Here is a 13,322-nt window from a genome sequence, read left to right as displayed (position 1 = left end):
AGCTCAGGATGCCGCCTTCGTCTTCGGGGCTAGGGTGAGCTCCTTGAGAGCCACAGTCGCAGAGCCCGGCACCGCGCGGACCATCCCGGGAGGTCACCCACCCCGCGACCGCTACGGGTCTGTGCCGCCCCCTGGTGGCTCGGACTGCCCGCAGCTCCGCCCAGCTGTCGACCGGGACTTCCGGAGCCAGGCGCCCGCAACCCGAGAGAACAGTGCTCGGGCCTCCCCGGAAGTGGGGTCTGGGGCCCGACTCCGCAGGCGCGGGGCGGGGCCTGCCGCGGCGCACTCAGGCGCTGCTCCGGCCACCTCTGCTCGGGTCCTGGCGCGGCCGCGGCGGCGACGTCGGCCTGAGGGAAGATGGCGGCGCCCTGCTGGCGAGCCGCGCTGTACGGATGCCGACGCTGGCGGGGCTTCAGCACCTCGGGTGAGGGGTCTGGGGCTGGGGAGCTCCTGGAGGTCCCCTATATCCCGAACCCTGGGGCTCGAGCCGGCGCCTGTCCTCATGTCCTGCGGGCCAGATCCGGCCTGACGTCCGCTCCGTGTCCACAGCCGCCCTGAGCCGCCGGGCCGCCCCGCTGGGGCCAATGCCTAACCAGGACATCGATGTGAGCGACCTGGAGCGGCTGGAGAAGTACCGGAGCTTCGACCGCTACCGGCGCCGGGCGGAGCAGGAGGCGCGGGCCTCGCACTGGTGGCGGACCTACCGGGAGCATTTTGTGGAGGAGACAGGTGCGGGGCGTCTCGAGAGGGGCCGCGGCCGCCGGCCTCCGAAGTGGGGGCGGGGGGCGCCGGCGTTTTCCCCGGGCACTAAGCGGACACTAAGCGGGCCTTGCCTGCGCCCCAGTGTACGCTGGTTGGGAGAGGCGGGGCGCCCGCACCCCTATGTGCCCTGTCGGCCGTTTAATCACGGCAGGGTTTTTGACACCTTTTGCTTCCTCCCCGTATTTGGAAAGTGGCTTAACCTCACTATTGGAGTTCCAGCTCCTAAAATATATATTCCTAAAATTCTTTCTTGACCACCGTCCCCATTCTGGTTTGGCATACTCCTCTGTGCTCCTAAAATACTCTACGTAGCTCTGGCCGCACTGTATCCTGACTTTCTTTTCGCGGCCTCCCCCCAGATTGTAAGCGCCCTGTGAATAGGAATGGATCCTGCCTGTCTTACCCACCATTGTCTCTTTGCACCCCGCACAGTGCCTGGCATATACGTGTGCAATATTTTGCTAAATAGAATTAAAGTCCTGGACAAGGTGACTCAGGGAACCAACCTTTAAGGAACTTACACTTAGTATGTCCTTTTTGAAAGCATTTATAGAAGCAGTTTTTGTGGTGGTTAAGGGCACAAGCTTGGAATCTAAATAGCCTCATTTAAACTCTAGCTCTTAAATCTCTCAGGGGTGATGTCTCTGACCTTCAGTTTCATAAAATAAAATGATTGTGTCTTTGTCACAAAATTGCTGTCAGGATTAAAGGATATTAGTCCAATGAAATTCTTAGACTAATACCAATCCTGAGGAGGGCTCGATAGATGTTAGTTACTAGTGTTACTGTCGTATGTAAACTGACAGAGGTGTTGGGCTGAAAGTTCTCTAGGGCCTTGCTACTCAAAGTGTGTTCCGGGACCAGGAGCGTGGGCATTGCCTAGGAGCGTGTTAGAAATGCAGTGTCTCAGCCATGTGCCTGTAGTCCCAAGTACTCAGAGGCTGGGGTGGGAGGATCACTTGAACTCAGGCCAGCCTGGGCAACATAGCCAGACTCTGTGTCTAAAAGAAAATTTTTAAAGAAATGCATAGTCTCAGGCTCCACCCTGACCTGCTGAATCAGAATCTGAATTTCCACAATTTTCCAGATGATTTGTGTGAATTGTCTGTCCATTAGAAGGTAGAAAGCACTTCTTCAGATCCTTCTAGCATTAGCTGTTTTTTTTCCACCCAGGATAGGTGTGTATCCATGGCCAGCTGGGAATAGGCTTGAAGTTGATCTCAACTGTAATTGGGACGACCATCTGCCTCAATTTGTTGTGACCTAGATAAGACATTGTGATTCAGGGATCAGAAAAAGGCAATCTCAAGTTGTATTTGATTTACTTAGCAACTGGACCGTGTTCAGGTCTGGGAAGCAGACTGCATGGTAAGTTTTAGTTTGAGGAAAGCTTGAACAGCAGAGCTTAGAGTACAGAGTGAGAAGACTATGCAGAGACAGGCAGCTTAACCAAGAAGACTTGACCCTGCTTTTTCCAAAACCTCTCACCTCCCAGATCCCAAAGACAAGATTGATATTGGACTGCCTCCACCGAAGGTCTGCTGGACCCAACAGCTGCTGGAACGGAAAAGGGTCATCCGGGAGCTTCGGGCCAATGTGGAAGAGGAGCGGGCTGCCCGTCTCCGCACAGGTGAGCCACCTGGGGGAGGGGCACTGGGTGTGTCCCTGCCCCCACCCTGCATCCCAGCTGGCATCATTCTTTCCCAGCCAGCATCCCACTGGAGGCCGTGCGGGCGGAGTGGGAGAGAACCTGCGGCCCCTACCACCAGCAGCGTCTGGCTGAGTACTACGGCCTCTACAGAGACCTGTTTCACGACGCCACCTTTGTGCCCCGTGTCCCGCTTCACGTGGCTTTTGCTGTGAATGAGGAGGACCTGATGCCTGTGTACTATGGCAACGAGGTGACTCCGACTGAGGTAACTGCTTACTTGTGTCCCTCTTCTCTGCCCTGTTCGCACAGACACGTCCCATTGCAGCGTCACAGATAGCTCCTGGGTTAGGGTTTGTTCTCTGTCTCTTTGGTTTCCTGGGAAAGAATTATAGGACAGTTACAAAAGAAATAATACAAAATGAAGGAAAAAGAAGTTTCATGTTTGCACATTCTTGTAACTGGCCCATTGTCTTTGGAGTGTCCTCCCAGCCCCTGTCCCTTTTCACACGGCCCTTTTTGTGGTTCGATCCCTGGCCAAGCAACTCTGCAGGCTTCCTTCTGTGAGCATCTCTTTGTCCACCTGCCTCTGCGAGGGGCTGTCAGTGGCATTTAGGTCAGAGTGGGCTCCCCCTTCTCCAGGGCACCTTCAGGCTCCATCCCTTCAGAAAGACATTGTTTGCAACAGTTTGTCTGTCATTGGTAGGATGACAGCTCTCCTGTTCTATCTTTGCCAGGCTGCCCAAGCCCCAGAGGTGACCTATGAAGCAGAAGAGGATTCCATGTGGACATTGCTGCTCACTAACTTGGGTAGGCATCTCTGGTCACTAAGACTCCTGTGTCCCTTACCTCCCTTGAGCCAAGGCCCTGGGAGCTGGGGGAGGGGCGGAGTAGAGAGCTCCAGCCTTGGCTCCTTGCAAGGGAGGGGGTGGCAGGCCCGTGGTCAGTAGAATATGTTTGTGTGCAGATGGACACCTGCTGGAGCCAGATGCCGAGTATATCCACTGGCTGGTGTGAGTATCTGGGGCCGGGGCTGGGTCAGAGGCCATGAGGAGGCCTTGGGAGCCTGGAACAAGCTACACCTGAGTTTCAGTCTCAGCTCTACCATAGAATAACTGGGATTTTGAATTCACCTCCCTGCCCAGGAGGTGACCCTTCCTGAGGTAGTTGGGGGCCCTGGGATCCAGGTGTGCACTTGAAGGCACGTACAAAAGAAAAGGTAGGCAGTGGGCCTTGGCCAGTCCCCACAAGCTTCTTCATCTCTCTGAACTCATTTCCTCGCCTGTAAAACTGAGGTGATGCTGCCACACGCCTTACTCCCCTCCCTGAAACATGCTGTGACCGTCAAATAGGAAAAGGAACATGAGAGGCGTGTGGCAGCTATGACATCTCTCCACATGCTCATTGAACTGGGTATACCTTCCCTGGGCAGTCATCATGGCGCCCAGCCCGGGCTGCCTTTTGTTTTCTCAGTGGCTTTTGGCTCTGAGCACCAGGCCAGGGGGCAGAGTCAGGCAGGTAACCCCAGCTTTGGACTTCTAGGTAATTGGTTCAGTGACTGGGAGACTGGTTTCTGTCATTTTTATTCACCTGCGTTTACCAACCTATGCAGCAGAACACTCTGGGGAGTTGTGCCTGGGGCAGCTACAGTGGCCACCCCAGTGCCAGGCAGGGCACACACTCCCTGACAAGACCCCAGAGCCTTCAGAAAACAGAGAGAAGCAGCCCAAAAATGTCGTGGCTTTCCAGCCCAAATGACACGGCAGACCCTCCAGCTCTCCAGGGCCTAGTAAATGGGCTGCTTGGCCTTGCCATCATGCTGATGGCCTCTGGAACCCCGTCCTCCCCATTTGAGCCCCACCTGCTCCCTTCAGGCTTGCAGTATGTCCCCAGAGCTCACTCTCCTTCTTTATCACAGGACAGGAATCTTTTAGGGTCTGTTCTCCCAGGGAATTACGTCAGCCCCTGGGGTTCGTGGTGAGGGTGTCCTGGTGCCTCCCTGCAGTGGCAGTTAACAGATGCTTTTCCTCCTCCCAGAACCAACATCCCGGGCAATAGGGTGGCTGAAGGACAGGAGACCTGTCCCTACCTCCCCCCCTTCCCTGCCCGAGGCTCTGGCTTTCACCGCTTCACCTTCTTGCTCTTCAAGCAGGACGAGCCAATCGACTTCTCCGAGGACACCCGCCCCTCGCCCTGGTAATCCACCCCCACACACTTAGCCCATGCCTCAACCAGCTCCCCGAGAATGGTCGCTCTTGCTCAGTTCTCCCTCCTGCCATAGGCCTTGAGATTGGCAGAAGAGCAGGATGCTGGCAGACCCTGAGGGGCTGCTCAGGATTGCCTGGGCTGGGGGGACTTCAGTGCCCTTTCCTCTACTCTTGGACATTCTCCATCTTCTCTTAGCTACCAGCTGGCCCAGCGGACCTTCCACACTTTTGATTTCTACAAGAAACACCAGGAAGCCATGACTCCAGCTGGCCTGGCCTTCTTCCAGTGCCGCTGGGACGAGTCCGTCACACACACCTTCCACCATCTTCTGGGTAAGGGCAGAGTGGGGCTGGGCCTGAGCTCACAGACCTCTCCTGCCTTGCCAGGGAGAAGCTCCCTTAAGGCCACCGCAGGCCCTAGGATGGGCAGGCCCTGGCCTGACTCAGTCTACCCCTGTACCCGTTGCTCTTCTTGCAGACATGCGGGAGCCCGTGTTTGAGTTTGTGCGGCCGCCCCCCTACCACCCCAAGCAGAAGCGCTTCCCCCACCGGCAGCCCCTGCGCTACCTGGACCGGTACAGGGACAGTCATGAGCTCACTTATGGCATCTATTGAGGGGCCAGAGTGCCCCCACCTCAGAGGGTGGGCTGGGCCGGCAGGAACAGTGAAGATGCAGCTCCTGGGGGTCAAGCTGTGGGGTTCTGGGCCCTGCCTGAGGCAGCCCCTCCCATCAGGCCCAGGGCTTGGAGTAAAAGGGACTCTCGGGGTCTGGGCAGGGATTGTGAATAAAGATGATTTCTGCAGTGGCTGGTCTGGGTCTGTGTTCCAGGAGCAGCCACAGTGCCCTGGTGGAGCGCATTCCCCGCCTTTCGTGGCTGGGAAGAGGGCTGCCTCTGCCTTCTGAGGGTGTCAGGGGCCCTGTGACCCCCTGGCTGGCAAGGAGTGGGCAGAAGGAAAAGCAGGCAGTAGAGCAAAATCAGCATGGTCCAGAGAAGGGAGACACCTGAGTCTGGCAAGTACCCGAAACCCAGCTCCCAGAGAAAGTGCAGTGGAGCACCTGGGGTCAGGAGGGAACATTTATTGAGTACTAGCTGTGTGCCCCAGGCGGCCCTGAGCATTAGCTCCTCTGCACAGCACTGCATGGTGGCAGGTCCCTGCTCTACCCCATGCTTGGGATGAGCCTTGTCCCATGGGGCAGCAGCGAGTCTCAGAGACCTCTGGGGCCAGAGGTCCCTGGACCCTCGCTGGGCGGTCAGGTGTTTTCTCTCCTCTCCCTAACGGAGAAGGCTGCCTACTACCTGGTCAGGGGGAGCCTGTGTGCCTTTCCCAGAAAGATAAGCTTCACGTGTAGGACACAGTGCTTGTTGCATTGCAGTGAACACGTCCTGCCTCAAAATCAGCCTGGCTTGGCTAGAAGAAAAGGAGTTAACGATCCTCAGATTCACCCTAGCAGGACACACACTGCCCAGGCAGGCGGTGGGTAAGCAGTCAGGACCCCCTCTGCTCTGCTCAGCTGCCGGGGAAATGCTGAAGTTGCCTCCTAGATACTGAGGTTCCAGATCAGGTTGGACCTCCAGACAAAGAACCCTCCCCAGCACAGGGCTGGCAAGGAGAGGGGATACTGATTGCATCTGAAACTTGGCTTGGGTATCAAAGGGGCATTGAAAAAAACCACTGTTAATTGGTCTGTCTCTTGGCCACCAGAAATTTCCATCACAGTTTGCTTAAAAAGAACCAGAATTAGGTGTAGCCCAGAGAAGGGAGTCCCAATCTGGCAAGTGCCCGAAACCCAGCTCCAGGAAAAGGTGCAGCAGAGCACCTCGGGTCAGGAGGGAGCATTTATTGAGCACCAGCTGTGTGGGGATGCCAGGCCCTCCCACATGCACTGTTTTATTTAATGGCCCCAGGAAGGGAGTGTCTATGCTGTCAGCCTGGCTTACAGCTGAGGAGCCCAGAAGAGGTGAGGTTGGGTGATGGCCCGGCCCAGAGGAGCAGAAGGCCCCCGGCAGGGTACCCGAGCCTTCTGTCTCCAGAGGCTGACACTGATCCCAAGCACAGCAGCTAGGTCAGAGGTCTAGGGAGGCGGGGTGGAGGTGCCAGGGCGGACCAAGAGCCAGACCCAGTTCTCAGCCAGGCCGAGGCGGACAGGGGTGGCGTGGCGGTGGGTCAGAAGGCGCCAGGGAAGGGCCCACGGGAGCGCCGTGCCCCGTGCCCCGCGCCCGCCCTGCTGGCGGTTCTTCCTGGGCGTGGTCCTTGCTCCTCCCCGCGGCGGCTGCGCCGGGCCTGCCCTCCCTGCCGCCTCCGCCATGGCCGCGCGGCTGCTGGAGGACAAGCTGACCTGCGCCATCTGCCTTGGGCTCTACCGGGACCCGGCCACGCTGCCCTGCGGCCACAATTTCTGCATGGCCTGCATCCAGAACTGGTGGGGCCGCTGTGGGAAGGCGTGCCCCGAGTGCCGCCAGCCCTTCCCCGACGACGCCGAGCTGCGCCGCAACGTGGCCCTCAGCGGCGTGCTGGAGGTGGTGCGCGCCGGGCCCGCCGTGGACCCCCGCCCCTGCCCCGGCCCGGACCCCGGCGCGCGCTGCCCCCGCCACGGGCTGCCGCTCGAGCTCTTCTGCCGGACCGAGGGCCGCTGCGTGTGCAGCGCCTGCACCGTGCACGAGTGTCGCCTCCACGAGCGGGCGCTGCTGGACGCCGAGCGCCTTGAGCGCGAGGTGACTGGCCGCGGGGTGGACCGGCAGGATTCGGGCGGGCCGCCACAGCCTTGCCAGTGCCAGGGGGACTCGCCTGCGGGACCCGGGACTGTTCTCTGGGCCCTGTTCTCTCCGGCGCAGCGGGCGGGGAGTGTCAGCTAGAGAAGGCTTCCAGATGTTTTTCTTCCCAGAACCTGAGAGTTAGTGACAAGAACTCAGGTGTTTGTGTATCACACTGGGGTAACCAGCCCCGCCAGGGCCAGGGGTGGGTCTCAGGAGATGCTCAGTGTCCTGGATGGAGGCATAAGCCAGGGATGTTGGGCAGTGAGCTCCCGGCTCTACTCCAGGCCCTAGAGAACTGTGGCGTGTATGGCGGGTGCTCCGTGGACACACTTTCATTGGATGGTAAGTGTGTGGAGCGCCCACAGTGTGCACAGTATGGGCAGGGGCTGCATGTTGGTAAGTAAATCACACACGCTCCCTGCCTGTAAGAGATTTAGGATCTAACCAGATCAGTGTCCCAGTAAGAGGTGAATACATTATTACAAGGTGCAGTAAGGAAAGCACAGCATGACACTGCTTAGAGGACCAGGGGGAGGAAGGGGAGGTGGCCTTTATGCTGACACTTGAGGGCTGAGAAAGTGCCAGCCAGGAGGGGAGGGACCTGGGGAGGCAACAGGGGCCATGCTCTGGGCTGGGAAGGAACTGGGCACGCTGGGTCCCTGGAGGCAGATCTGGGAGGGCAGCAGGGCCAGAAGGGAAAGGGCGCCGTGGGCCATGGTGAGGAGTCCGGGTCTTACTCTAGGGCGTGGGGAGCCATCGCAGGCTTGGAAGCAGGGCAGTGGCATGATTGGATTTAGGCTTTATGGAGAGTGACCACTCTGCTGGGATATGGAGGGGGCTGGAGGTGAGACTGGAGTTCCGGGCAGGAATGCAGCGGGGACAAGGCCCTGGTGAGGGGCGGAAAACAGGGAGTGGGAGTCAGTGCCTTGTGGAGGCGGGACACAGGCTGGAGTGGACTTGCGGGGTGGCAGAGAGGGCAGCAAGGAAAACAGCTGGGTTTCTGTCTGGTTTTTTTTTTGAGACAGTCTCACTCTGTTGCCCAGGCTACAGTGCAGTGGCATCATAATAGCTCACAACAACCTCAAACTCCTGGGCTCAAGCGATCCTCCTGCCTCAGCCTTCCCAGTAGCTGGGACTACAGGGGCACCATTGTGCCTGGCTAATTTTTTCTATATTTAGTAGAGACAGAGTCTCGCTCTTGCCCAAGTTGGTCTCAAACTCCTGGGCTCAAGCAATCCTCCCACCTCAGCCTCCCAGAGTGCTATGATTATAGGCGTGAGCCACCACGCCTGGTCAGGTTTCTGTCTTGAGAAAGTGAGTGGCCAGGTGTACTGTGTGCTAAGTGTGGGTGGAGAGCAGGGTTTGCTTTAGGACATGTGGGGGCTGGAGTCGCCAGTGGGACAAACCTGGGGGGCGGGGTTGGTCCTAGGCATCTGTCAAGAGCTCAGGAGCTCTTTAGCACTGGCAGGTAGAGAAGGTCTGGGAGGGAGGGGGTCCCCTGCTGAGCAGGCCCAGGACTGCAGTCAAACCAAGCAGGAACTCCCAGGGAGATAGGAGGAAAATGCAGCACACGGCATGGCGCCAGGGGACAGAGCAGTGCGGAAGGAGAGCGTGGTGGTGGTGCCCGTGCTGATGAGAGGTTTAGTAAGAGGACAAAAATGACCATTGGAATCTGCACCGTAGAGGTGGCCGGTGCCCTTGACAGGAGCCGTTTCAGTAACAAAGACAAGAGGCTGAATTCACTCGGGTATGGGACAAGGAGGGGTGGGGCCAGTGAATGGTGGGATGATGGCAAAATGATGGCACAGGGACACTGAATGGGACAGGAAGCGGGGGCCAAAGCCTGATGGACAGGAAGGGATGGGAGGGTGCATGGTTGGGGGTCTGCTAAGGCTGGAGACTGGGACAGAGGAGGCTGGAGCAGGTGAGAGGGGTGGGAGGCGGTGGTCAGAGAAGCGGTGTTTGGAATAGAGATTTCAGAGCTGGTGACGGGTCGGGGTGAGGTCACAGGAGTGGCTGAGATGGGGTGAAGGAAAGGGCTCCAGAGTGTTGGAGGGTGTCCCCTGTGGCTGCTGAGACTGAGCCAGGTGTGAAGGTTTTCAAGGGAGGCCAGTGGATGACAGCCAAGCAGAGGAAGGTGGTGACCGAGGTGCAACAGCACGTGCTCCCAAGGAGCTGGGGTTTTGCTAGCGAAAGGGGAAGGGATGTGGGGCTGCGTGGGGACAGGTGCCTGTCCCTGGAGGAGGTTCCGGTGCCCCTGCAGAGTCTGCCCTCCGGCCTCCTACGTTTGTCATGTGTTGAATGCTGGAGGCGGGGGCCTAGATGAAACACAAGCCACGGGCTTAGAAAGATCTGAGGATTCTGAGCAAATTGTCAACTTCTCTGAGCCTGTTTACTCATCCATGACGTGGGGATGAAAATGGTCCCCACCTCAGTGTGTAGCTGGGAGGAGCAGAAGCGAGGTAGTGAGGCTCCTGACCAGGTGCAGGGAACAAGTCCTAGCGGTGGGCAGGAACTGGGATCTCCTGGCATCAGCATGGTTTGTCCTGTTGCCGTGAGCATTTTGATCCTTGAGGGAATCAGAGGGGGGTGACCAAATGGGGCCCCTCCTCCCCCTCATGCCCAAAGTGAGGGCCAAAGACTATGCACTGGACCGCCCACGTCTCAGGCGGCATTGGTCGTCACCCCTTCCCTGCAAGGCCTCCTGAGCCCGAATTATTGCTCTCATTTATTGACTAGGGGGAGGTTACAGCTCAGAGAGGGTAGGAGCTTTGCCCCAGCTTGCTCAGCCTGCAAGAGGCAGGAGTGGGACCAGAAGTTGTGTCCTCAGCCCGAGGCTTTTCTGCCCACACACCACCTGCTCCAGGTGGGGATGGGGCTTTGTCGAGGCCTCCCGGGGCTCACAGCAAGGCTGGTGCTCTGCGTGCCAGCCCTCTGGGTGGCTTGAGGAGGGGCTGCCCAGCCTCTGCAGGGGTTTGTTGGTTGTCAAAGGGGGGACTTCACAGCCAATCGTGGCCTTCTCTCATCGTTCGTCCCATGGGCGGGCACCACAGGCCCAGCTGAGAGCCAGGCTAGAAGTGACCCAACAGCAGGCCACCCAGGCTGAGACCCAGCTGCAAGAGATGCAGCAGCGAAGCAGCCAGATCCAGGTACAGGGCCTGTCCGTGTTCCACCTGCCATGTCCTCACACAGTGCTGCGGGCAGCTGCTGGCTGCTCCTGGGGTCACTGGGCAGCAGGTGTGAGCTGCTTGGAACATGCTTCCGGGCAGCAGGGAGGGAGGGGCTGAGCAGGAAGCTGGGCGCCTGGCGAGCGGGAAGCCTCCCAGGACCCTGGCTCCCACATCCTCAGCCCTCAGCCCATTGGGCAGCCCTGGCCTGCCTTGGGATGGCACAGGGCCCTGGCTACCCTGAAGCCCCTCCTGTGCCCATCCAGAGCTTGGCCTGCACCCTGGCCTCCTCGGTCTCCAGCAAGTTCAGCAGCCTGCAGCAGGCCCTGGAGATGCGGCGGACCGTGGTGCTGAGGGACATCGAGGTGGCCAAGACACAGGTGCTGGCACAGGCCCGGGATGAGGAGCAGCGGCTGCAAGGCCACTTGGAGGCCCTGGCTCGCCATGGCCACAGGATTCAGGAGCTCCTGGAGCAGGTGGATGACAGGACCTTCCTGCAGGTACGAGGCTTCAGGGAGGTAGGCTGGGGGGAACTCATCTCCCTGCCCCTCACACCGGGTTTACAGCAGCTGTTCTGGGCTCAGGAATCACAGCTCCTTGAGCCCCCAGGGCCTCTTGAGCCACTGACCCCTCTACAGTGGGACGAAGATCAACAGCTGGGTGACCTGAAGGAGTTGCTAAGCCAGCTGTGTGGCCTCCTCCTGGAAGAGAGGGGCCACCCCGGGGCACCAGCCAAGGCTGCAGACTTGGGTCCCATGAGTAAGGCTGACCCCAGACCACTCCCTGCCTCTCCTGGCCTGGCTGTCCCTCCTTGCAGGGTGGGGGCGGGATAAGGCCACCTCCCCCAAGGCCTCCGCATCCACTCTCCTAACACTGCTTTCCCCTAGAGGCCCCAGGGCCCCCGGCACTGGTTCCAAGCGCAGTGTGTCCACTGAGGAGGAAACTCTGGCAGAGTAAGGAGGCCCAGTGCCTGTATGTGCATGTTTCTGTGTAAGTGTGAGTACGTGTGTATGCCCGTGTGCATGTATGTACACTGTGAGCACATGTGCGTGTTGGTGTGCACATGTGAGTATGGGGGGCACATGCTATGACTGCCTTGTCATAGATGTCTGGGCCCAGCCCCACCCCCTGCACACCTGTTGTAAGATGTACCCGTTGTGCACATCCACTCTGAAGCAGACACAGCTGGCATAGTGTCTAAGGACAAAGTCTCGGCACACAGACCTGCGATTCCTCATGATTATTCCAGTTAATACCAAGTTAATGCCTCTCTGAGCCTCAGTGTTCTCATCTGTGAAATGGGGCTAATAAAAGGTTCCACCTCCCAGGTTGCAGCAAGGATTAAATGCTCAGCATGCAGCATGCCTGGCAGACAGTAGCAGTCGATAAATGGAGTTGCAGTTGCATTCTCTCCCCTCTGGACAGGATGGCACCCTGGCCCATTTCTGCTTGTCTTTTCCCAACAGATTATCGCAATCTCACCTTTGACCCAGTCAGCGCCAACCGCCACTTCTACCTGTCCCGCCAGGACCAGCGGGTGAAGCACTGTCGCCAGCCCTGCGGCCCCGCCAGGCCAGGCAGCTTCGAGCTCTGGCAGGTGCAGTGTGCCCAGAGCTTCCGGGCCGGGCAGCATTACTGGGAGGTGCGCACCTCGGACCATTCAGTGACACTGGGTGTCGCCTACCCGCAGCTGACGCGGTGCAAGCTGGGGCCCCATACGGACAACATCGGCCGTGGGCCCTGCTCCTGGGGGCTCTGCATCCAGGAGGACAGCGTCCAGGCCTGGCACAATGGGGAGGCCCAGCGCCTCCCCGCGGTGTCAGGGCGGCTCCTGGGTGTGGATTTGGACCTGGCCTTAGGCTGCCTTACCTTCTACAGCCTGGAGCCCCAGGCCCAGCCGCTGCACACCTTCCATGCCCTCTTCACCCAGCCCCTGACCCCCGTCTTCTGGCTCCTCGAGGGTAGGACCCTCACCCTGTGCCATCAGCCTGGGGCCACACTTCCTCCAGAGCCCCAGGAGGAGGCCTCGGCGCCCAGCTGAGGAAAGCATGGGCTGGAACTCTGGCTCAGGGGCAGGTGCCACCATGCCTGTGTGCCCAAGAGCTGTCCAGCCCCGGCCTGGGGACCCAAGGCCACAGCTCTAACAGCTGTTGGCCTCTCTGTTGACTGAGTGAGAGAGAGGTGGTGGGGGTGCCCCCAAACTGGAGTTAAGCATAAACCCAGAGTTCATCTTCCCAGCCTCTTTGAAGGGGACAGGGACTAGGAGAATGGGAAGCCGCCACCCCAATGCTCAGTTCTAGGTATTGCCTGGGCCTTGGAAGTTGGAGCAGAGCACAAGGGACTTCTGGCTTACAGGACCGAGTGTGGGACAATAAACACACATCAGCCCGAGCTTGCCTCCCAGGGAGACAACATGGACCAAAGGAGCAGTCAGCGTGGGGGTGCAGCAGAGGGACCCCTAGGGACACGGGACATTAAATAGATGTCTGTCTCCTCCCTGTCTATCTCTCTTTACTTCTTGTAACCTTTTGGTATACTTTAGTCCTGGCTTGTTCTCTTTTATTTTGGGCATCCCTGTGGTCATATTCTATAAACAGGTTTTTTTTCTGCATTTTAAAAATTGTTTCGTTTTTCTCTTTTTTGGGGTGTTTTTTTTTTTTTTTTTTTTTTTTTTTTTGAGACAGAGTCTGGCTGTGTTGCCCAGGCTACAGTGCCGTGGCATCAGCCTAGCTCACAGCAACCTCAAACTCCTGGGTTCAAGTGATCCTCCTGCCTCAGCCTC

The 13,322-nt window shown here is 58.5% G+C and overlaps 2 protein-coding genes across 4 annotated transcripts; both read left to right on the top strand.

Moving 5' to 3' along the window:
• The first annotated feature begins 306 nt into the window (after positions 1–306).
• MRPL38 (mitochondrial ribosomal protein L38) lies at positions 307–5,419 on the top strand. Its single transcript, XM_069481719.1, has 9 exons — positions 307–424; positions 550–729; positions 2,258–2,392; positions 2,470–2,678; positions 3,148–3,220; positions 3,378–3,423; positions 4,448–4,606; positions 4,814–4,950; positions 5,096–5,419. The coding sequence occupies exons 1-9, from the start codon at positions 358–360 to the stop codon at positions 5,230–5,232; spliced, it is 1,143 nt and encodes a 380-aa protein (XP_069337820.1). The 5' UTR covers positions 307–357; the 3' UTR covers positions 5,233–5,419.
• Positions 5,420–6,923: 1,504 nt separating this feature from the next.
• On the top strand, positions 6,924–13,108 carry TRIM65 (tripartite motif containing 65). Of its 3 annotated transcripts, XM_069482858.1 has the most exons (6): positions 6,924–7,331; positions 10,427–10,522; positions 10,807–11,040; positions 11,125–11,299; positions 11,428–11,493; positions 12,007–13,108. In XM_069482858.1, the coding sequence occupies exons 1-6, from the start codon at positions 6,924–6,926 to the stop codon at positions 12,579–12,581; spliced, it is 1,554 nt and encodes a 517-aa protein (XP_069338959.1). In that variant the 3' UTR covers positions 12,582–13,108. The 3 variants fall into 3 exon arrangements, with proteins under 3 accessions (XP_069338959.1, XP_069338960.1, XP_069338961.1); XM_069482859.1 differs by lacking the exon at positions 11,428–11,493; XM_069482860.1 differs by having other exon boundaries at positions 7,276–7,769; positions 10,427–11,040.
• The last annotated feature ends 214 nt before the right edge of the window (positions 13,109–13,322 follow it).

This window comes from Eulemur rufifrons, chromosome 9 (genome assembly GCF_041146395.1).
Source record: "Eulemur rufifrons isolate Redbay chromosome 9, OSU_ERuf_1, whole genome shotgun sequence".
NCBI lineage: Eukaryota > Metazoa > Chordata > Mammalia > Primates > Lemuridae > Eulemur > Eulemur rufifrons.
The sequence above is the reverse complement of the archived record's forward strand: the minus strand, read 5'-3'. Positions and strand labels throughout refer to the sequence as shown.

Bases quoted from the DNA above. Each gene is read 5' to 3' on its own strand.
- MRPL38 (XM_069481719.1), top strand. From the start codon at position 358: ATGGCGGCGCCCTGCTGGCGAGCCGCGCTGTACGGATGCCGACGCTGG. The intron at 730-2,257 runs GTGCGGGGCGTC...CTCACCTCCCAG, and splicing joins GCATTTTGTGGAGGAGACAG to ATCCCAAAGACAAGATTGAT. The intron at 3,424-4,447 runs GTGAGTATCTGG...TCCTCCTCCCAG, and splicing joins GAGTATATCCACTGGCTGGT to AACCAACATCCCGGGCAATA.
- TRIM65 (XM_069482858.1), top strand. From the start codon at position 6,924: ATGGCCGCGCGGCTGCTGGAGGACAAGCTGACCTGCGCCATCTGCCTT. The intron at 10,523-10,806 runs GTACAGGGCCTG...GTGCCCATCCAG, and splicing joins AGCGAAGCAGCCAGATCCAG to AGCTTGGCCTGCACCCTGGC. The intron at 11,494-12,006 runs GTAAGGAGGCCC...TTTTCCCAACAG, and splicing joins GAGGAGGAAACTCTGGCAGA to ATTATCGCAATCTCACCTTT.